General features: G+C 47.2%; 1 protein-coding gene across 1 annotated transcript; it reads left to right on the forward strand.

Moving 5' to 3' along the window:
• The first annotated feature begins 1,256 nt into the window (after window positions 1–1,256).
• CNR2 (cannabinoid receptor 2) lies at window positions 1,257–22,395 on the forward strand. The gene is made up of 3 exons (XM_054011969.1): window positions 1,257–1,383; window positions 16,003–16,197; window positions 20,988–22,395. Exon 3 carries the CDS (start codon window positions 21,057–21,059, stop codon window positions 22,122–22,124), a length of 1,068 nt encoding a protein of 355 aa, XP_053867944.1. The 5' UTR covers window positions 1,257–1,383; window positions 16,003–16,197; window positions 20,988–21,056; the 3' UTR covers window positions 22,125–22,395.
• The last annotated feature ends 1,167 nt before the right edge of the window (window positions 22,396–23,562 follow it).

The following is a 23,562-nucleotide window of genomic DNA, read 5'->3' on the forward strand; positions in this document are numbered from 1 at the left end:
CCATGGCAGAGGCCATTTTAGGGACTTGGGGGACAGGGTTAGAATCCATCTACCATAGAACCCCAGAGTAACGAACACCTCGGGAATGGACGTTCTTTGTAACGCTGAACAAAACATGGTTGTTCTTTTAAAAGTTTACAACTGAACATTGGCTGAATACAGCTTTGAAACTTTACTATGCAGAAGAAAAATGCTGCTTTTAACTATCTTAATTTAAACGAAACAAGCACAAAAACATTTACCTTGTCAAATCTTTTTTTTAAGCTTTCACTTAATTTTTTTTAGTAGTTTACATTTAACACAGTATTGTACTGTGGTTTTTTCGTTGTTTGCTTTTTGGGTGGGTTTTTTTTTTTTTTTTTGGTCTCTGCTACTGCCTGATTGTGTGCGTCTGGTTCCAAATGAGGTATGTGGTTGACCGGTCAGTTTGTAATTCTGGTGTTCATAACTCTGAGGTTCTACTCTATATACAAAATACTGTTAAAGTACAAGTAACAGATCAACGTCGTCCCAAGCGTTACCTATAGCACTTATGAGATCCCTGCTTCAGAGCTGCACGTACATTGCCCACAAGAAGAGGATCATAAATAACCCCCAGGACGAGACAGTGTCTGGAGAGAGCCTAGTTGTGAAACTGTATGCTCTAGCAGACAAAGCACAGGGTTAGTCATCAGGAAATTTAGGTTTGATTTCCCCTTGCTGCCACTGACTTGCAGCATGACCTTTAGCAAGTCACTTTACCTCTCTTTGCGTCAGTTTTGCCATCCGTAAAATGAGGCTCACATATAGTGTTTGTTCAGAGACTAGCTGTTTGCACAATTTGTACTTATAGAAGGATGTATGTTGTTATTGGGACAAATAAATAGATCAGCAGCAGTTGTTTGCACTTGCCATCTGCCTACACATAAATATATATACAGATGCATCAATATTTTACATGTGGGTCATGTCCTCCCCCCCACCCTAAAAATCAGGCAAATGAAGCCTGAATGTTTCTTTCCTATTAGACTCTTTACACTTGGAGAAGAAGAAAACCTTCGCCAAGCAAATTGATTCCCTGCATCTGAGACAGGTTTTAAACATCTGTCACTACAGTTCTTCTAATGACCAGAAGGGCAGAGCACAAAACCCAGAGAGGAAGTGGGGAGGGAAGGAAAAACTTATTACATATTTTCCACCAAGAGAACATGAAAAAGAGTGAGAGACTGGGGAAGGGACTAACACAAACTTCTACCCAGGAGAATAATAAGCAGAACCAGAGCTGGAGTCAGAATAGGGGAGAAAGCAGCAGTCAACAGTGCACAGCTGTACAAGATACACTGACAGTTGGAAGGATGGGAAGTCCCTAAAACATCTCCCGCCTTGACACCCAAGCAAAAACAGGTGAGTAGATTTCATTCACCAACCCGAAGTTATATCTTTCATGCAAGGTTCTTTTTTTTTTCTCCTTCCCACAATAAAGCATGCCACGCCTTAAAGCAGTGGTTCTCAAACTTTTGTACTGGTGACCCCTTTCACATAGCAAGCCCCTGAGTGTGACTTCCCTAATAAATGAAAAACACTTTAAAATATATTTAACACCATTATAAATGCTGGAGGCAAAGCAGGGTTTGGAGGTGGAGGCTGACAGCTCGTGACCCCCCATGTAATAACCTTGCGACCCTCTGAGGAGTTCTGACCTCCAGTTTGAGAACCCCTGCCTTAAAGTTCAGCGGTGTTGATACACACACAAGGTCTGGCAGAATTTTGCTGAGGGTTCAAAGAGGTGCATTATCATTTGGGGAGGGGGCAGAATTCACCTTAGATTGTTTGATGGGCTCCTTTTCCTGTATTATTTAAGACACACTGCAATGCAAAGTAACACTTGGGGTGGGAGAACTGATGCTTATATGGAATGCTTTCTTAATGAGAGCATTAAAGGTAGATCTTCAAACTGCAGAGTTTACACTGGATTGTTTTCCTCTTGTCTTATGAAGAATTACTTTAGAAATCTCAGAGTTGTTGCCAAATGTCACCTATCCAGTTAGAAGCACTGAGTATGGTATATGTTTGTATAGCTCTCGGAAGTTAAAAAGTACTACACAAAGGCTAAGGCTTAATATACTTCAGTATGTGTAGATTGTTGTGTAATAACAGAAGCATCACTTTGCAACGCTTTATCACGGTATTTCCATTTGCAATGCTGTTCTTACACCTACACATACACCTCTACCCCGATATAACGCTGTCCCCGGGAACCAAAAAATCTTACCGCGTTATAGGTGAAACTGAGTTATATTGAACTTGCTTTGATCTACCGGAGCGTGCAGCCCCGCCCCTCCAGAGCGCTGCTTTACCGCGTTATATCCAAATTCGTGTTATATCGGGTTATGTTATATCGGGGTAGAGGTGTATTTCGCACGAGAGAATTGTTTTTTAAAATACCGTTCAATACTGAATTTCTGCCATTTTCTTAACATCAAGGACTTCAGAAACAACAGGTCTGTCTTTGAGAGGATCATTTAGACAAGCCCAGATGATTAGCTAATATCCAGAAAAATGCCAAAACGTTTCCTAGATGGAAACTATAAATCATATGAAAATTAAAATATATACAAAGCCAAAGGTGTTTTAATATTTAAATCAGCCAGAGGGAGAAGAGTTAGTGCGTTGGTGGTGATGATTATGTATTACACAAACTCTTTTAATTGTTTTTATTAGCTGTTGAGCATTAAAAAGAGTGTTACTTTATTAAATGTTTCAAAGCTCTGAAAAAGGCTTATGCTAACATTTCTGAATGAAGAATATGGCATCTTCAAGGTGCTTTCTGAACATTGATCACAGCAGCATTAATGTAACATTACTCTAATTAACTTAAGCAGAGAAACTATTACAAGTGAGAACAGAAAACTATGCTACTCTGAGCAATGCAGCATAAGTTTGATAGCTGAAATTAATCATAGCAATGCACTGAAACAAAAAGGGCCATATTCTCCTTTAGATTAAATCTCCACCGAAGTCAGTGGAATCACCCACTGGCGTAAGTGGGATCAGAATCAAACTTACAAATATGAAGGTCTCTTTGCCATATGCTAGCAGTCTTCACAGTCTGTAATACTGAGCCATAAATCCATGAAACTGTCATATACTTTTCCTGTTACTAGTAAGCAAGCTATTTGTACAAGTGGGTGGAAATTCCATAGAATATTGTCTGTTGCCTTCTCCTGTCTAGTTTTCAAGGTCCCAAGAGATGGGGGCTCCCAGCATCTCCATTTGGCAGGATAATCCACAGGCAAATGGGTCTCACTGTTGGGAAGTGTTTTCTGTTTCAGAGAGGAAGGTTAGTGTTGGGATGAAAGCACAAAGCTGGGACTCTAAGGACCCCATGTCAATTCCTAGAACTCCCAGGTCCTGTGGGACCTTGTACAAGTCACTTGATCTCTTCGTGCCTCAGGTTCCCAGCTGTAAAATGGGGATAATAGTACCTCCTGCCTGCCTTGTCTATTAGAATGTAAGCTCTTCAGATATGTACTTGGGGTATGTACAGCGCCCAGTACAATGGGACCCAGCTGCTGGGACCTATTAGTAACACTAATGCTGGAGGATACCTCTTAAATTTAAGTATAGAAGAAACACAGCAGAAGCTTCAGTAAATAATTTCTGTAGAAAGAGACCAGACCTGGTCTACACTAGCGGGGGATCGATCTAAGATACGCAACTTCAGCTATGAGAATAGCGTAGCTGAAGTCGACGCATCTTAGATCGAATTAAAATTACTTACTTCGCATCCTCGCGGCGTGGGATCGACAGCTGCAGCTCCCCCGTCGACTTTGCTTCCACCTCTCGCCGAGCTGGAGTTCAGCAGTTGACGGGAGAGCGATCGGGGATCGATTTATTGTGTCTACACTACACACGATAAATCGATCCCCGATAGATCAATCGCTACCCGCCGATCCGGCGGGTAGTGTAGACGTACCCTGGTGTGATCCTGCTCCTGTTGCAGTTGGTGGCAAAACTCCCATTGACCTTTACCAGAGCAGGACCGGACCCTTAACTAAGGCTGCCCAGGGGCTGAGAGAAGGCAGGAATATGGCTCTTTGTATCATCTCCCTTCCCAAGAAGAATGCTGCTGCTTTGCAGGGTGTCTGGGTAACAGTCAGGCTGTTTAATAAGAGCTGCGACATCCAGGACGTACCACACTTGGATCGGAGGAAAATCATCCTGATTGACAGCCCCAACTGGCATTAGCCCAGCTGCGCCTGTTCTAATGGATTGGCAGATTGAGAAGTGCAGTGTGCACTTGAGGAGTCCCCTTTAGTTAGTTTAAATTATCTTTGCTTTTTCTTACACCTACCTGCACCTGTCTCTTGGGAGCTTTTCCTGCTACCCACTCTCCTGCCCTCTTGGCCCAGGAGTTACGTTTTATCTTCATGTAATTTATTAGTCCATAGATGTCACCTCTGGATTTGTCTCCGAGAATGGACAAGCCCGTGGTACCATGGATGCCTCAAAAAGCAAGAATACCCCCGGTGCCTTCAAACCCCTTGATTTGTGTCTGCGCGCTGGGGAGCTGTGCTTGCAAACAGGCACTTGTGCCTGCAGTCCCTTGTTTTACCCCTGCCCGTGGGGTTTTTTGTTCGTTTTTTGCTGGCTCAGCAGAGGCACGGTCATTTGTGCAGACAGCACCTTTCTGCTCTCCTTTGAAAGTGGGGCGAGATTCCGAGCCCTTTACCCGTGTGGAGTCGCGCTTTATTCCACAAAAAATCCCATTGGTTTCAAGGGGATTACCTGAGAAGTAAGATATTGTTCAACGGGAGTAAAGGCAGCAGAATTGGGCCCTTTATTTTTACTGTGATAGGGTGGGACCTTATGACAATCCCAGCTATCAATACTAGGGCTGAGTAACAGAGAGAGACTTGTCACTTAGGGCATGTGTGCACTGCAGTTGGAGGTGTGATCGCAGCACATGTAAACGTGTCTGAGTATGGGCAGCAATGTAGACATACCCAAACTAGTTTGAATCTAGATAGGGTGAGTACCAATGGCAGCGAAGTAGCAGCAGCCTGGGCTATACAAGCCGGGACGCTGGGTACTTATTCAGGTAGCTAGCCCTTGCTGACGTCCATGTTGCTGCAACTTCACTGCTGTTGGTACTCGCACTATCTCGATTCAAACTAGTTTGGGTATGTCTACATGTGCTGCAATCACATCTCCCACTGCAGGGCAGACAACCCTCAGTCAGCGTGTGCCTATGAACTGGTTGTTTTTCATACCGCAGGATAGGGGACCATTTGGGGGCATTCTACTTGTGCTATTGCCCCTGATGTTTCTACTCTTGTGCCCTGGAAGCTGATGCTTCCTCATTCTCTGCTGTTGGTGCCACTAGACAGTCAGACAGCAAGAGGAAGGACACACTCTAGGTATGAGTATGTCCAAACAACGTCAAACAGCCCAGTTGCCAAGAAAGATGGACCGGCGGGTGCAGGAGGGGAATCTGGTCCTAGTATGTTCTCTCTGATTTTGGAGTCCTGGAGTAAATACACAAAATTAAACCGATCTAGGCTTGGAGCAAGACGCAGCCCTTTCTCTCACTGACTTGGGAGAGGGGATGAGGATCAGGGGGAATTCAGTCAAAACTGAGAAGTGAGATCTTCCTCATGCTGCACAACAGAGGTGAGATAAGATCTGCATGTCTGATGTTGGCGGGTGGGGACTAGAGGGAGATTTTGTTTTATACCTAGGAGAAATTATTCAAAGAACTGTTCATCCTTAAGCTCCCTCCCAGTCATGCTAAGGGCAGTGAGGTGGTGGTGGTGATAAGAAGTTTATTACTTCTATCGCATGGCTTAGAGGCCCAGCCCCATAGTGGTAGGCACTGTCCAAACATGGGTGTATTTTCTGATTGCACAAGTTAAAGCTATATCCTCATGCAAAAAAAACTTTGTTAATTTAGGGACAGATTTTCAAATACTCAGCACCCAATGTGCTGAACTCTTCTGCCTATCTGGGCACTTATTTAGGTGCCTAAATGGGACCTGAGCTTTTCTGTAAATCTGGCACTCAGGGTCTGAAGTCAATGGGAAAACTCCAGATGACTTCAGCAGAGAAGAAGGGTGGCTTTAGGCAGCTTATCCCACAAGCTTCAAATGTAAAAAACAAGGAGATAGCTAACTAGGTAATTCAACACCCTGCGGTACGCTGCCTCCATCAGCTCCTCTTCTGTATATCAACTACCTTCTTCCCAGCACCCACAGCACAGAGATCATGTCTCAACAATATTGATGGGAAGATCAGTGTGTGCTGGACTGCATTAGACAGATTCCCCCCACACACACACACACTAAAAACATGCTGCAGTTTGGCACTTAACCAAATTAAACATTTTATAATAGCACTTCGCCCTTCTAGTGCTGTAACACTGAATATCTCAGAGCATGTTAGTCTCACTGCCGCTCTGTGATTTCGGTGGTGATATCTCCGTTCTACCAAAAAGGAAAATGAGTCACAGGCAAGAGTACAGCAAATGACTTGCCCAAACTCATAGAGCGAGTAAGATAACCCATTCGTCAACCGCAAGACCATCTTTCGTCTTGTTCATAAAAATCTGATTGCAAGTTCTTTTCCAGGAAGCTCCCATTGTTCTGTAGGCGCCTCACAAAATAAGCAATGAAACTGTCATCCTGTTAGAAGTCATTTTTTAGTTGATTTAGAAACATTTGGAGACTGGTGCCTGTATTGCGAGTCCATCACAAAGGTCCTGCGGCCTTAATTTTGCTTTTCTGATACGCAATACGACTTCCATTCTCTGGATGATGTGGGAGGAGCACTGAAAATGTTCAGATCACCCACGTTTCGATAAGGAAGGGAATTTTCAGTGTAATGCATAGATGTCAAAGGAGGTAACCTCAGTTTGGATAATGTGGGTTTTGACCGCAGAGGTTTGGATAATCAAGGCTGTGCTGTATTTGTGGGAAGAAGCCGTTCCTTGCCTAGAAACCCGAATGGAACAAGAGGAGTTAGGAGGTTGCTGCTAATCTTGCTGTCTCCACCGAGCTCTCAGACATGCCCCAATTTATCTAGCAGCATGACTTCTCTCTCTCTAGAGAGGAGCAGGTTGTCAGGTTCAATATCGGCATGCAGTAGTTAATGTTTCTCTGCTGCACGTACTGTATAATGTTTCCAAGAACAGCTGCAGTAAACAAGAAGGGGGCAATTAGAGCATAAAATCCTTGGCACAATGGAATGCTTGCTGCAAAATTGAGATCCAGTTTTTCTACCAAAAGTCCAGGAGTTCTTGGGACCCGAGTGACTAGGCCTGGCTGTGAAATTCAGCTCAGGGTTTGGCTTGCGCCCAGGACATTTCTAAGGTGTTCAAATCAAGACTTTTGATTTGAGCCCATCTCTAGACATAAGTGTGTTCTTACCTAGTGAATATGTGTCACTTCACTCAAGTGAGTAGCTTCTGGGAAAGCTCAAGGTGGAATGTTAAAGATACCACCAATTCTGTAGGCCGGAGGGCGTTTCCCAAATATAAATATTGGACCTAACCTTGTTGCCACTGATGTCAAGTGGCAAAACTCCCACTGATTTCAGTGGGGGCAGGAGTGAACCCGTTAAACAGATTTTATTGGTCACCAGAACATATATTGGGAGTTGGTCTGGTGACTAATCTCCGGAGATGTAGGCAGCCATCTCTCAAATTGCCTTATACCCTATATCCCTGCCATAAGCAGCATCATTAAGAGCAGAAGAATCACAGTTCTTACTCCAATGCAAGGCTCTGGGATCCAACCATACCTTAGCTTGCGTGGATTTGAGGTGCCAGAGGAATCAGTGTTGCCAAACAATATTAAGGCATTGATAGTTATAGCTGCATTGGAGGCTGAGAGGGTCTCCCTAAGAGGATGTGAGTTGAGTGAGACTCCTCCTACACAGATGATTAAGTGATTACTTAAGGGAGCCAGCCACAGAGATATTAATGGGGAAAAAATGATTTCTCAAACAGAAACTTCTAGCGGGGAAAAATCACCCACACTCGCTGACTGGCTCCTTCCTTGCGTATGGATTGCCTTTTCCTTTTATCGTAGGCCGCCAACTGCTTTCCATATCGGATTGAAATTTCTTACTCTTACCTGTAACACCCAGCACAGCTTTTCCTACCTAGGTTCTAGTCCCAGCTCTGCCATTGCCTGGCCTCAGTTTCCCCATCTAACGTCTGAATTTTTCCACCTGTGTAAAGTGCTTTGAGATCCACGGGTGAAAACCTCTATATAGGTAATAATAATAATTAATGTAATTACATCTCCTCTGTTATTGACCCCTTCCCCCAGGATCTGCCAAGTCATTTCCCTTTGCCTATTCCTGGGGTGGCCAAACTTACCGACCCTGCAAGCCATATACAACAATCTTCAGAAGTTCGAGAGCCAGGGCGCACCTGCCGGAGCTTCAGCTGCATGGGAGGCACCTGCTGGGGCTCGGGGCTTCCGCCCTGCTCCAGCTGATGTCCTGAGACCCGGCAGGTGCACCCCCTGGGGCTGGAGCCCTAAGAATCCCTCCCTGGTGGGGAGAAGCCAGAGGTGATGTGTGGCATCATCTGTCCCCCCAATTTTTGCCAGAGTTTAAAGGCCCCCTTTGGTCACATGGTGCCACCGAGCTCCCTCCCTGCATGGCAGCTGCTGGAGCCGGCCAGCTGGGAACTGCAGCCCTGGGGAGGGGCAGAAGCAAACAGCTGGGAGCTGCAGGGAGAGCTGCTGCTTTTGCTGTTGCCTCTCCTTGTGGAGCGCCCCTTCCCTGCAGCTCCCAGCTGTTTGCCGCTGCTTCTCCGGTCCGAGCTAACACCGGGGAGCTGCAGGAAGGGGCCATTGAGGGTAAGAGGGAGTGTGTGACTCAAGCAGTTGGGGGAATCAAACCTTTAAATTGTGCCCCCCAACTCTCAGCAGCACCAGTCGTCTCTGGCAGAAGCCCCTCGCCCCATCATCCCGCCGCAGGGTGGAAGCCTCAAGCTCCCCCCTACTCCCAGTCTGGTAAGCGAAGAATGGAGGGGAAGTGGGGGGCTCTGTGAGCCGCACTTTAACTGTAAAATAGCCGCATGTTGCGTCTTACGAGCCGCAGTTTGGCCACCCCTGGCCTATTCCCTATTCTCCTTCCCACAGTGTCCCTGCGCCTTTTCACGCCCTGTTGAACACTTGCGGTGTCTGTGCACCTTCCAGGAGACCTGCCCAGGACCTGTGGCATTGTTTCAGCAGCGACTGTGCTCACACAAACCTGGGATGCAAAGAAGAATGCTGAGCGATTATCTTGCTGTTTTTGAAAGGGTCTCAGTCCAGCTTTTTCAACTGGCAAAGTCTGATTTCCTTCAAAACCACCTGCCCCTGCAGATGCCTTTTGCAGCCAATAAGAGGGGACACATTCGTCTTGTGGAATGAACTATATGACCCCGTTCTGGTGATTGTGCAAAATGTCCTGCACGGGCTGATTTGTGATAAGGGTTGACTTCTGTATTCAGAACGTTTGAAGATAACACTCCGGCCCCTGTTCCTTCAGAGACTTACCCACTTACTTAACCTGATGCATGGGAACATTCCTGTTGACATGCTTAAAGCTGAACACGAGCATAGTGCATAAGACTTTGCGGGGTCAGGCCCTTCCCTTTCACCTGCATCGGGGTCTGTCTCTCGTCACAGTGCTCAGCGGCACCGATGCTTTCCCCAGAATTTTACTGGGCCCAGGTGATATAACTATTTCCTTTACCTGTTTTTCAGGAACAGGTTCCTTTCTAGTTCTGTGTGGGAGCTGGGGAAATCTAATGCAGCTCAAAGCTCCAAGGGTGATATGTTCAGGCTAACTTGGCACCCAAGCCTGTTGTCTTGGACCTCATTGGGAGTTTTGCCATTGATCTCAATGAGGGATCAAGGATCAAGCCCCAGTGTTTGTAGGGTAAGTATCTCTGGACATGCGCTGAGGCAGGGAAGTAATGGCCCTCAGTTGTAGGAACCTCTGGTAGGGAGGATCAGCAGTTATCTGTTTTACATCAGGCCATTCAGCCTTTATTAAAGCTACTGTTCTCCTTTAGCTCCAGCTCACCGCCTCTATTTGTTACTAGCTTCTTGGGGTTATTTTATAGCAGGGACAGTCCTGAAACACGGCGTTCAGATCTGGGCCCAACTTCCCCAGGCTATGGAGGGTGTTCGGATCTGGGGGCTTTGTTCTGGGTCCATCTCTGCGTTGTAACTTTAGCTAATCCCAAAACATCACAGGCTTTATTCTTCCTGTTCTGCTTCTGTGAATATTTGGAGCCAAATCCTGAGTTCCTGACTCAGGTTCCATGCAGGATGAAATCCGCCTCCCTGTAGAGATGGCCCTAGGAACCACTTGAGTCCCATATAAGCCCTCCTGGACTGTTGCATAGGCCTTGTGCTGGGCCTCCTCTCAGGGCGAATTTCACCCTTAGTCCTTTCTCAGGCAAAACTCCCGTTGTTCTCATGGAGAGCCCAGAATGGCAAGGACCCTCTAACCATGCCTGGGCCCCACACAGCCTGACCGGCCCTCCACCAGGCAGGGATGTGCAAGGAGGTCCCACAAAGCTGGGCTCCGTCCAGGGTGGCATACGCTCTCCACAGCCTGCTGCCCTCCCAGCCAGCAGGAACATGGTGGTTCTGCTGTGTCAGGAGCCCTCTATTGGCCCCATGGTATTTACGGGCTTCAGATACTCACAGACATTGATTACGCCTCTTGAACAAATCTCTGTCTACTGTATTATCTTGTGCATCTGACCATCCGGTTGTCCCTCCTTCCACGCTCTTCGTTTAGCCAACATATTCCTATCTGGCTGTTTTACTCTTTCTTTATACTTTGGTCTATCCAGCCCCCTAATCACTTGGGTTACTCTCCTCAGCCATCTCCCTCTGACAAACCTCGGAACCGCCCATCTCCTAAACCCCTTCTGCACCTCTGCACTTGACAGCTGTATGCCGTGGGCCTTATTCAATATCCCTTGAAGTCAACAGATTGTTCTTTTAATAGACATTGGATCAGGCCCAATATAACACTGAATTGGGTGGACGACACCTAATAGCACGGTGTGTCCTGCAACCAAAGCAATTGCAGCGTTTAGTGTGACAGGGGAGGCAGGGGTGAAAGAAACAAGGGGAATTCATCTGGGGATGGAAACTGCAAATCACCCGTCAGTGCTGAAGTCTTTGTGCGGAAAGGTCTTTGAAACCTTTTCCATTGCTTTCCATCCTGTCCCTGTTTGCTACCTACGGCTGCTGTAGTCATCTAACCGAAAAGGTCATTGAGGGAGACCGCATGGTCGTCAGGCACAAATACCTGAAACCTCCAGCAGTTCATCAATACACAGCAAATGCTGCTGAGATCCTCTCACTCTGTGCAGCATTCCCCCACCCCCCTCATTTTCCCCCACCATCAGCCCTGTTTGTGTCTGTGGTATTTTGCTAGTTGTTGCAATGGCTGCTTGTCTCATCTGTGGCTTAATTTCTTTGGACAGTTCCTCTTTTCAAAGAATATTGCAGGTGTTTAGGGCCTGGGGATTTTTAACCTAGCGTGAGAAAGATGCAGCCGGTGCTTTCAACTTGAAAACATTTTTTGCTAACAGCTGAAACTCCAGTGTTCAGGGTTGGGATTCAGGATGGCCGAGGCGCTGGGGTTCAGGGCTGCAGCCATCAGGGTGCTATAGTGACGGTGATTATTGCCATCTGGAGGCCTGTCCACAAGGATCTGGAGTGAAACCCACCAACTCGCTGTACTTAGACTGACAGACGCACGGATCTGATGGTCTATGCCTATGCACAATAGACAACAGCTTTTGGTCACTACCAACATGGATTGGATGTGGTGACCTTGAGGCGAAAGGCTCCATCTCCTTCTGACAAACCTCGGAACCGCCCATCTCCTAAACCCCTTCCATTTGCTGTTGGACAATCCCTCAAGCAGGCTGGAGAATGCTCTTTTCATGGCAGTTAACAGTTTTTCTTCCTCTCAGAGGATTTGGTCACAGCCAGCCAGGACAGTGGCTTTGTAGACTAGATGATCACAATGGTCATTTCTGACCTTAAAGTCTATGAGTATTTCTCTTGATTGTCTTCCTGGAGATGTGATCACTGAGCTAAGATGGAGATAACAGATCACCAAGTGACAGAAGTGGCTGTTTGAAAGTGTGAAGAGATTTTACTCTCTCTCTTTCTCTCTCTCAGAAACAAGCCACCAGAAAGAAGAAAGGGAAGTCCCTAAGGCCTCAAGTCTCAAATGAAGAAGTGGATTTGCTCACGTTTCCTGTTTCTGAGAGCATGCATCTTGTGCTAGAAACATTAGCCATCTTTTGGGCTGGTTAATAAAGTTCAGACATGGTCCAGCATTTTGGTGTGGCCCATTATGAAGAATCATAGATGTGCAGCACCGGAAAACATCTGATTTCAATCTCCCCCAAAGTTCAAGGCTGCCCAGATTTAGGTTTGGGGGGCCAGATCCTGTAACTGGGCATCATCCCATTAATCTCAATGGAGCTACCCTGATTAACCACAGCTGGGGAGCAGGCCCATCTCTAGTTCCCGTGTCCCTTTTGCAACTGGAGATATGAGAGGCCTCCTGTGGGTTTGGTGCTTCGCTCCTCCCCTGCATTGTAGCCTCTTTGTCCCTAATAGATGCATGCACAGCAGATTTACCTGTCTACAACATTCATCCAGAGACATTTTCAAATGGTCCTGTCTCTAGCACGGCCCTTTAAAATGCTCCCTGCAGCACCAGGCAGAAATTTAAAATTCTCTCTCAGCTACCCGCAGCCAGCTCCAGGGGTTCTGAGGTCTCCCCAGGAAATAGATTTTACAGCCTGTTTGATATTGACATCAAACTGCTTTCTGCCCACAGGTTCCTAATGTGTCAACTACATGGTGAAAGAGCGGCTCGCTGCGAGGGTGGTGTCAGCTGAACTGGCTTCCTGTCTCTTACCGCAGTAAATCCATGCATTACCATTGACCTATATTGCCGTTGTCCCCACTGCATCTCAGCTCTCCTTTCCCCCTTCTCCCCAGGGAGCTGCTCTGTAATCGTTTGATCCCATATGTTGGCCTGGTTATTGGGATGTTTTCTGTAGGACTGTCGTGGTTTAACTGGCTAGATGTATGTCTGTAAAGACAGGTGGGAGGACAGCCACCTCTCAGCAAACACTGTTTGTTATGGGACAAGGCCTGAACTATTAGCTTTGATTCTGTCTTTGTCTCCAGTCAACCTCCAGTCAAAAGGCCCAAGAATGCAGGAGAACAAAGAACCATAGAGAGGGTTTATAGAGGGACAGTCTCTGAGAGGGAGAAACCAGAGAGAAGAGACTCGTAAAAGAGCCTGCTAGGGGTGTCTGCAGAAGCTAGGCCTGCCTAGGTCATCATCAGGGGATAGCAGGACTCTAGTGTAGCCTGCCTGTTGTTTTAAAATGCGATTTATTTTCTACTGCTTTATTCCAGCTGCTAAAGAAATCATACTGTGATTTTAAGCAGGCTTTGTGGTCCCTGGACACCACGGGTCACAGGCTCCTGAAGGGAAGAACTGCAGGGGTCTGTACTCAGATCTGCAGCGTAAGAACAGTTGAGCCACAGGGTGCTGTGTCCCAGGGCTGGGTTTAAGAGTGGAAGAATCATGGAGTTCCGCCCCGAGCAGCAGTGGCATTAAGCACCTGCAATCCAGGCAATAGCACTTCTCGAGACAGCAAGAACTCAGTTGCTGGTCCCTAGAAATAGACAGATCGAGAGAAAGCCAAAATGACACGCACGCCCTGCCCAGCGCAGTGGCGTGGGGATGCATACCCACCCTGCCTGGCGTGATGGTGACACAGCACTGGTATGGGCACAGGAATTGAGCTTGGTGGACAAACACCACCCCTGGCCCCGAAATAGTACAGGCACCAGGTTGAATAACTCAGGAGATGCACTCAGAGGGACCAAAGGGGGAGAGAGGTGCAGCGAGTCCTGTGACTGTGACACCCCCTACCTCCCTGCGTTCCTCCCAACCCTCTTCCCTTCCTCTTCCACCCTCAGCTTCCCACCTTCATTCATGCTGCCCCGAGAACTGGAACCATCTCCCTCGCTCTGTCTGTCAAGTATCCTCAGCTGCTTCCTTCAAATCTCTCCATAAACCCCTTTTCCCACCTCCTCCTCACGCTGGAGGAAACAGAATAATTAACCCCCAATCATGGGGGGCTGGTGAGAAATCCAGCTGTTTGCTTCAGAAGAGGGAAAGAACTCCTCAAAGGCTCTCCAGGGGTTCTGGGAGTGGGAGGGACTGGGGATCCGCAGGTTTCAGATGTGACTGAACTCACATGCTTTGTTTCTAGGAAATACCTCCACCCAACAAAGGAAGAGCGTTGGCAGTCCCCTTGTAACTTTGTCTGCCACACACAAGAGACTTTCATCCTTGGAGTGCTGTCTGTCTCTCGACTCACACACATACACACACACACATGTGCGTGCTCACTTGGCAAACTCCCTTCCCCACACTCCTGAACTGGTTTTCAAAGAGTGCATTCAGTGCTGGTGTAAAAAGCTGGATTGATAACTCTGCAGACCGAAGTCCTGGATTCCCAAACCAAGGTCCAGCATGGGCTGTGGCCTACTGAGCTTCCCCCATACCTGTAAGATCAGGGACAGAATCAAAATATCTGCTGCTAGAGGTGATGAGGGCATTCCAGCCCCTTAGCTTCCTGCGAGTGTTTGCTGATCTCAGAAAAAACCTGCTCTGGAACCAGAAGGCTCAGTTAAATCTCTCAATAAACACTGTCCTAAACCCTATCCTACTCAGAAGTGCTGCTGTTGAGATTCATTGGGCCTCAGTCCTGTGCTGTAACCGATCCCCAGGGGTTCAGGAATCACTAGAGATTCACTATCTGCCTGTGCTGATCACATTTTGGAATCGGGGCCATGGTGTGGTACTGCATCCAGCTTTGGAAAGTTATGGTTCTTTCTCTTTTTGTGATGAATATACTTGCCTGGGTTAGATGTAAAAATGTGTTTAAGGGGTTTAATTTGTGTGGCATTCTAATGGCCAAGGATGAAATCAACTGAACAGAAAATCTGAAGCATCTATAATTAGGGTTACCATATCTAACAAATAAAAAAAGAGGACCCTCCATGGGCCCTGGCCCCGCCCATTTCACCACCCCCTAACCCCGCCCCAACTCCGCCCCTTCCCCGCCCTAACTCCGCCCCTCCTCCCTCCCACTCCCAGCCACGCGGAAAGGGCTGCCCGAGCGCTACCAGCTTCACGGTTTGCCGGGCAGCCCCCAGACCCTGCGCCCCCGGCTGGCGCTTCCCCAGCGCAGCTGGAGCCCGGGAGGGGAAGCGCCCAGCCGGGGGCGCAGGGTCTGGAGGCTGCCCGGCAAACCATGAAGCCGGTAGCACTTGGGCTTTGGGCAGCCCCCTTGCCTCCGGACCCTGCGCCCCCAGCCGGGCACTTCCCCTCCCAGGCTCCGGCGGCGGCTCCCAGGGTCCGGAGGTATAGGGGCTGCCCAATGCCCGTAGCGCTCGGCTCTTAAACAGAGCCGAAGAATCGGGGAGGAGCAGAGCTGCAGCGGCCGGAGGCTCTGCTCCTCCCCTGACTCTTCGGCTCTGTTTAAGAACCGAGCTGCCCAGCGCTACCGGCTTCGGGCAGCCCCCATGCCTCCGGACCCTGCGCCGCCGGAGCCCGGGAAGGGAAGTGCCCGGCCGGCAGCTGGGGTCCGGAGGCACGGGGGCTGCCTGAAGCCTATAGCGCTCGGGCAGCTCAGCTCTTAAACAGAGCCGAAGAGTCAGGGGAGGAGCAGAGCCGCCATTTTCCCGGACATGTTCGGCTTTTTGGCAATTCCCCCCGGACGGGGGTTTGAGTGCCAAAAAGCCGGACATGTCCGGGAAAAAGAGGACGTATGGTAACCCTATCTATAATTCATCTTCAGCATGAGGGATTGAAGGGAAAGAAATACAATTTCAGTATGGCTGAGATTTACAAAACCATAATAGATAAAATAAACTGTCTCTCTTTCATAAGCACGCTGAGATCTACTGATGAAAAGTGCTAGATACAGGATCCCGACCACGGGATGCTATTTGAGGAAGGACTGCTAGGCAGAGATGGCGTTCACCTTTCGAGGCGGGGAAAGACCCTATTTGGACACAGACTGGCTAACCTAGTGAAGAGGACTTTAAACTAGGTTCGACGGGGACAGGCGAGCAAAGCTCACAGGTAAATGGGGAACATGGAGACCTGGGAGATGGGTCGGAAATAGGAGGGAGCGTGGGCAAACACTTGGAAGGTAGTAAGGGGATAGGGAATAGCCAGCATGGATTTGTAAAGAACAAATCATGTCAAACCAATCTGATAGCTTTCTTTGATAGGATAACGAGTCTTGTGGATAAGGGAGAAGCGGTGGATGTGGTATACCTAGACTTTAGTAATGCATTTGATACAGTCTCGCATGATATTCTTATCAATAAACTAGGCAAATACAACTTAGATGGGGCTACTATAAGGTGGGTGCATAACTGGCTGGATAACCGTACTCAGAGAGTAGTTATTAATGATTCCCAATCCTGCTGGAAAGGTATAACATGTGGGGCTCCGCAGGGGTCTGTTTTGGGACCCCCTCTGTTCAATATCTTCATCAACGACTTAGATATTGGCATAGAAAGTACACTTATTAAGTTTGCAGATGATACCAAACTGGGGGGGCTTGCAACTACTTTGGAGGACAGGGTCATAATTCAAAATGATCTGGACAAATTGAAGAAATGTCTATCAGAGATGGTCTAGAGTCTAGACAGTATTTGGTCCTGCCATGAGGGCAGGGGACTGGACTCGATGACCTCTCGAGGTCCCTTCCAGTCCTAGAATCTATGAATCTATAAGAGCTAGGTATTAATAATCATCATAATGGAAATGTCCTTAATGAAGATTAAATATTTCAATCTGTGCCTTGTTTTCCCAAAATAGCTGGATTGAGTCCCAGGAACTGGAATGGCACTTTCTAATCTTCTGGCAGGAATGTTGAAAATGGGCTAGTTTAGGAAGAAATGTAAATCCCGGGTCCTAATCACTTGCTGTTATTAAAGATCTCAGAGAACTTGTGAAAAGTTGCTGTGTGCTCTTGGGGTATAACCACATTCCAATTCAGGTCATTGTTCATAGATTCCAAGGCCAGAAGGGACCACTGTGATCATCTAATCTGATCTCCTGGATAACCCAGGCCAGAGAATGTCCCCGAAATGATTACCAGAGCACCTCTTCTAAAACAAAATCCAATCTTAATTTAAAAATTGGCAGTGATGGAGAATCCGCCACAACCTTTGTTAAATAGTTCCAATGGTTATTTACCGTGACTGTCAAAAATGTACTCCTTATTTCCAAGTTTGAATGAGTCTAGCTTTGACTTCCAGCCATTGGATTGTGTTAGACCATTCTCTGCTAGATTGAAAAGACCATTATTAATTCCCTGTGTAAGTACTTATAGACTATGATCAGGTCACCCCTTAATCTTTTTGTTAAGCTAAATAGATTGAGCTCCTTGAGTCTATTACTGTAAAGCAGGTTTTCTACTCCTTTAATCATTCTTGTGGCTTTTCTGTGAACCCTCTCCAATTCATCAACATCCTTCTTGAATTGAGGGCACCAGATCTGGACACAGTATTCCAGCAGCAGTCGCACCAGTACCAAATACAGAAGTAAAATAACTCTCCACTCCTACTTGAGATTCTCCTGTTTATGCATCCAAAGATTGCATTAGCTCTTTTGGCCACAGCATCACACTGGGGGCTCATATTCAGTGGATTATCCATCATGACCCCCACATCTTTTCAGAGTCACTGCTTCTCAAAATAGAGTCCCATTGTATAAGTAGGGTTTGCATTCTTTGTTCCTGGACCTATACATTTACATTTAACGGTATTAAATCACACATTGCTTGCTTGCACCCAGTGTACCAAGTGATCCAGTTTGCTCTAATTCAGTAACCTGTCCTCTTCATTTATCTACCATTCCCGCACGTTTTGTGTTATCTGCAAACTTGATCAGTGATGAGTTTGTTTTCTTCCAGGTTGCTGATAAAAATGAATAGCATAGAGCCAAGAACAGATCCCGGTGGGACTCCACTGGAAACATACCCATTTACAATGACATTTGAGACCAATAAATTAGCCACTTTTTAATCCATGTGATGTGTGCCATGTTAATTTTATGACAGGTTTCAGAGGGGTAGCCGTGTTAGTCTGTATCAGCAAAAACAACGAGGACTCCTTGTGGCACCGTAGAGACTAACAAATTTCTTTGGGCATAAGCTTTCATGGGATATGACCCACTTCATCAGATGCATGGAGTGGAAAATACAGTCGGCAGGTATAAATACATAGCACATGCAATACCTGCCGACTGTGTTTTCCACTCCATGCATCTGATGAAGTGGGCTCTAGCCCACAAAAGCTTATGCCCAAAGAAATTTGTTAGTCTCTACGGTGCCACTCCTCATTGTTTTTGTTCATTTTATATCCTTCTCGTTTTTAATCAAAATGTCACGTGGTACCAAGTCAAATGCCTTACAAAAGTCTAAGTACATTACATCAACGCTATTACCTTTATCAACCAAACTTGTAATCTCATCCAAAAATATCAGGTTAATTTTACTGGATCTGTTTTCCATATTGATCTGCATTAATTAAATTACCTTCCTTTAGTTCTTTATTAATCGAGCACTATATCTGTGTACAATCTATCCCCCCTAAATTCCCCTTGCAGTTTCACTGGCTTTACAGTGCTGCAACTTTCTCTCTCAGGGGTGTGATAAAACACTTCCCCCCCCTCCCCCCGCCCCGCAAGCGCTGCAAGTGTCAGTGTAGACAGTGCACCAGCGCTGGTAGGTAGCTAGTCCCCTCGTGGAGGTGGTTTTTTGGGGGAACTGGGAGAGCTCTCTCCCAGTGCTATGCAGTGACTATGCAAGCCACGTTAAAGCGCTGCCGCGGCAGTTGCCAGTGAAGACGTGCCCTTAGATAATTTATTCTTCCCTACCTGTCCTAAACTGCTGTGTGGGGCTGGTAAATAGCTGCAACATTCCACCCCTGCAGTGTCTGCATTCCAGTGGTGGTAGAAGTTAATCTTGCGAGCACATGAGACAGAACTTTCACAGGATCTGTATCTAGACTGTGGAACTCACTGTGACAAGTGAAAAGAATGACCACAGATCTAACCACTTCCAGAACCAAGGGACCTGATCCAAAACCCACTGAAGTCAATAGAAACTCATTACTTCAATGGCTTTGGATCAGGCCCTAAATGCAAGACTCATGGCTTTGATTTACCTGTCTCTCAATAAATTCTTCACCCACACTCGCTCACACTACACAACTAACACACAAAATAACCCATTCACCAACTCTGCTATTTTTCCTAACAACCTGGGAAGTAAGAAAGAGCAATGATTTCTAGTTTTAGATACTTGGGAAGTACTCAGATATTAGGGTGATGAAGCAATATAAGACTCACAATGGTTGATGTTTTTTATAAAACCCAGTTCCTGGAGTCATGCTATTACATGACAATATCAGCTGTTGTATTTTTTTTAAGTAATTGTTCAGCCCTCGTGACTGTACAGAAAAGCTTCAAAACGTGACCTGAGTGCAACCCTAAAGGCTCAAAAACCAGAAGGCAAATCAAAAGAACCGCAAACTTATTTTTACAAATCTCATGATTTGTTGGAGTCCTGACTCATGAGTTTTGAATGCTTGGAACTGGCAATCCTCTGTATTTCACACCATATAGCCTACAGCAGTGGTTCTTAACCAGGGCTACATTTACCCCTGGGGGTACCCAGAGGTCTTCCAGGGGGTATGTCAACTCATCTAGATCAGAGTGTCTCAACCTGGGAGTTGTGACCTCAGGGGGGTTGCAGGATGGATTTGGGGGGGTTGCAAGTGCAGTGCTGGTGTTAGGGGGTGGCAAGCAGGGAAACTGCCTGGGACCCTATGCCACAGGGGACCCCGCGAAGCTAAACTACATGCTTCAGCCCTGGGCAGCAGGGCTCAGGCTTCAGGGGTACAGTGGTCTGGAAAGGTTGAGAACCACTGGCCTACAGTATAATATGTCCCGTGACCTGTCAAATAGGAAGCTTTGTAATTACTGCCCCCTCGTGGTGACTACAACGGAATCCAGGGCATTTCTGCTGAGGCTAAAAGCAAGGATATTAGTGGCAAGAGCTGACTGAAATCACCTACTCTTTTCACATCGAGACCATCAGGGGGCCATAGCTCTCGATCTCTAGTGACTTGGGACCAAATCTGGCTCATTCTAATTTCATGGGTCATCCCAAATAAAGTCAGTGGAACTACTCACCTTAGTAAGAGCAGCAGGATTTGAACTGACAGTTGAGATATGCCATCCCCTATGTCTGTCCCACTGCCACTACCCTCGGCCATCCAGTCCCACCCAGAGTTACACAACTCTTTGGACAGAGAACATAGAAATATTTCTCGCTGGTCTCTTTTCTCCTTTGTACGGTCTCAAATCCTTTGCAAAGGGGGTTGGGGACAGGGGATATTCTCTGACTGGTTTCAGAGTAGCAGCCGTGTTAGTCTGTATCCGCAAAAAGAAGAACAGGAGTACTTGTGGCACCTTAGAGACTAACAAATTTATTAGAGCATAAGCTTTCGTGGACTACAGCCCACTTCTTCGGATGCATATAGAATGGAACATATATTGAGGAGATATATATACACACATACAGAGAGCATAAACAGGTGGGAGTTGTCTTACCAACTCTGAGAGGCCAATTAATTAAGAGAAAAAAAAAACTTTTGAAGTGATAATCAAGCTAGCCCAGTACAGACAGTTTGATAAGAAGTGTGAGAGTACTTACAAGGGGAGATAGAGTCAATGTTTGTAATGGCTCAGCCATTCCCATTCTCTGACTGTTTCATGTCCCTTTAGCTGTGTGTGTTGTTCTTTGTGCTGGGTACAAATATAAGTTTTTCCCCTCTACATCTTTTTTTCAGAGCACCCTCTGAAGGCTCACCAAGGAAGCCCCTGGTCTTTGGAAAGCTTTTTGGTCCTGGATAATCACAATGGAGAGATGTCAGGTGTCCAACTGCAGCATGAATACCATGGACCTGAAATGTTACATGGTCCTTAACAGCCTCACTCAGAAAACAGGCATAGCTGTGCTGTGCTCCATTGTGGGGATTCTGTGCGTTTTGGAAAACTCTTTGGTGTTGTATCTGATATTTGCTTCCCCTAAGATCAGAAAAAAGCCTTCCTACCTCTTGATCAGCAGCTTGGCCCTAGCAGATGTCCTGGCCAGCATTGTATTTGTCTGCAGCTTTCTTGATTTCCATGTCTTCAACAGAACTGACTCCTCTAAAGAGATCTTCTTGCTGAAGCTTGGAGGGGTCAACACGTCCTTCACGGCGTCCTTGGGCAGCTTGCTGCTGATGGCATTTGATCGCTATGTCTGTATCTATCAGCCATCGGAATACAAGGTCATCGTGACGAGGAAAAGGGCTGTGGTGGCCATGGCTGTGATGTGGATCGCTACCATGATCACTGCCTTCCTGCCTCTAATGGGGTGGAACTGCTGCAAGGTAAACTCACCCTGCTCTGAGCTGTTTCCCTTTGTTGATAGCAAGTATCTGTCCAGCTGGATCTGCCTGGTAATGATTCTGCTGCTGTGTATAGTCTACTCCTACGTCCGGGTGCTTTGGAAGGCTCATAAGCACACAGTGTACATGGAGAAACGCCAAACCCAGGCTGGGCAGCGGAATGCAAAGATGAGGATGGACGTCATGCTCGCCAAAACATTAGTGATGGTCCTGGCCATTGTCATGACGTGCTGGTCCCCAGTGCTGGCTCTCATGACGTACAGCCTCTTCGTCAGCCTGAATGATCACATCAGAAAGGTGTTCGCCTTCTGCAGCACCCTCTGCCTGGTGAACTCCATGGTGAATCCCATTGTCTACGCCCTACGAAGCAGGGAGCTGCGCTCCTCTTTGAGGAACACTAGCTCGCGGTTCAGGAAGAAGGTGAGCATCTCAGAGAGCTCCCCCGAAGCAGAGAGCACTCAGAAATCCTCACCAATAGAAACCATCTGTGATGACATTGCGTGCAACACAGACATGAATCTGCTGAAAGGCTGAGCTTTGACGGGGGGAAATGTCTGACAGATTTTGGATTGTTTCTTTGAAAAGAAAGAAAATCGAAAGCTGCTTTTCTTTGTAGCTCCTGGGAGGATTCGTGACTGCTGTCATGATAAATCTGTTAGCACATCATTAAATGTCTTATTTATTTTAATAGTTAAACTCTATACAGAGTAAGAATAAAGAATATTTTCTCTGTGGCTTAGAAACCCTAGAGCAGGGGTGGGCAAACTTTTTGGCCCGAGGGCCACATCCGGGTATGGGAATTGCATGGCGGGCCATGAATGCTCACGAAATTGAGGGTTGGGGTGTGGGAGGGGATGAGGGTGCTGGCTGGGGGTGTGGGCTCTGGGGTGGGGCCAGACATGAGGAGTTAAGTGTGTGGGAGGGGGTTCTGGGCTGGGGCAGAGGGTTGGGGTGTGAAGAGGGGAGGGGAGGGGAGAGGACTCTGGCTGGGGGTGCGGGCTCTGGGGTGGGGGTGGGGGGTTGGGGGTGCAGAAGTTTACTCCAGGCTGGGACGGAGGGATTTGGAAGGCGGGAGGGGGGATCAGGGCTGGGGAAGGGGGTTGGGGTGCGGGAGGGGGTTGGGGTGCATGCTCCAGGTGGTGCTCACTTCTTGCAGCTCCCAGAAGCAGCAGCATGTCCCCCCTCTGGCTCCTACGTGGAGGCACGGCCAGGCGATTCTGCATGTTGCCCTGTCCACAGGCACCACCCCTGCAGCTCCCATTGGCCACAGTTCCAAGCCAATGGGAGCTGCGGGGGCAGCACTTGGGGCAGGGGCAGTGTGCGGAGCCCCCTGGCTGCCCCTACATGTAGGAGCCGGAGGGGGGACATGCTACTGCTTCTGGGAGCCATGTGGAGTGGGGCAAATCCACGATCCCGCTCCCCAGCTGGAGTGCCGGAGTGGGGCAAGCCCTGGATCCCGCTGCCTGGTGGGAGCTAGAGGGCCGGATTAAAACATCTGGAGGGCTGGATGCGGCCCCCGGGCCGTAGTTTGCCCACTCCTGCCCTAGAGTAACTAAGTAGTTATAGGTTTCAGAGTAGCAGCCGTGTTAGTCTGTATCCGCAAAAAGAACAGGAGTACTTGTGGCACCTTAGAGACTAACAAATTTATTAGAGCATAAGCTTTCGTGGACTACAGCCCACTTCTATATGCATCCGAAGAAGTGGGCTGTAGTCCACGAAAGCTTATGCTCTAATAAATTTGTTAGTCTCTAAGGTGCCACAAGTACTCCTGTTCTTCTTATCTCTGAGGGTGAGATTTTACCTGTATTCAGTTTTATTACTGTATTAGACTCAGATTTGTGTGTTTTATTTTATTTTACTTGGTAATTCACTTTGTTCTGTCTGTTACTACTTGGAACCACTTAAATCCTATTTTCTGTATTTAATAAAATCACTTTTTACTTATTAATTAATCCAGAGTATGTATTAATAC

Source organism: Malaclemys terrapin, chromosome 22, assembly GCF_027887155.1.
Source record: "Malaclemys terrapin pileata isolate rMalTer1 chromosome 22, rMalTer1.hap1, whole genome shotgun sequence".
NCBI lineage: Eukaryota > Metazoa > Chordata > Testudines > Emydidae > Malaclemys > Malaclemys terrapin.

Bases quoted from the DNA above. Each gene is read 5' to 3' on its own strand.
- CNR2 (XM_054011969.1), top strand. From the start codon at position 21,057: ATGGAGAGATGTCAGGTGTCCAACTGCAGCATGAATACCATGGACCTG.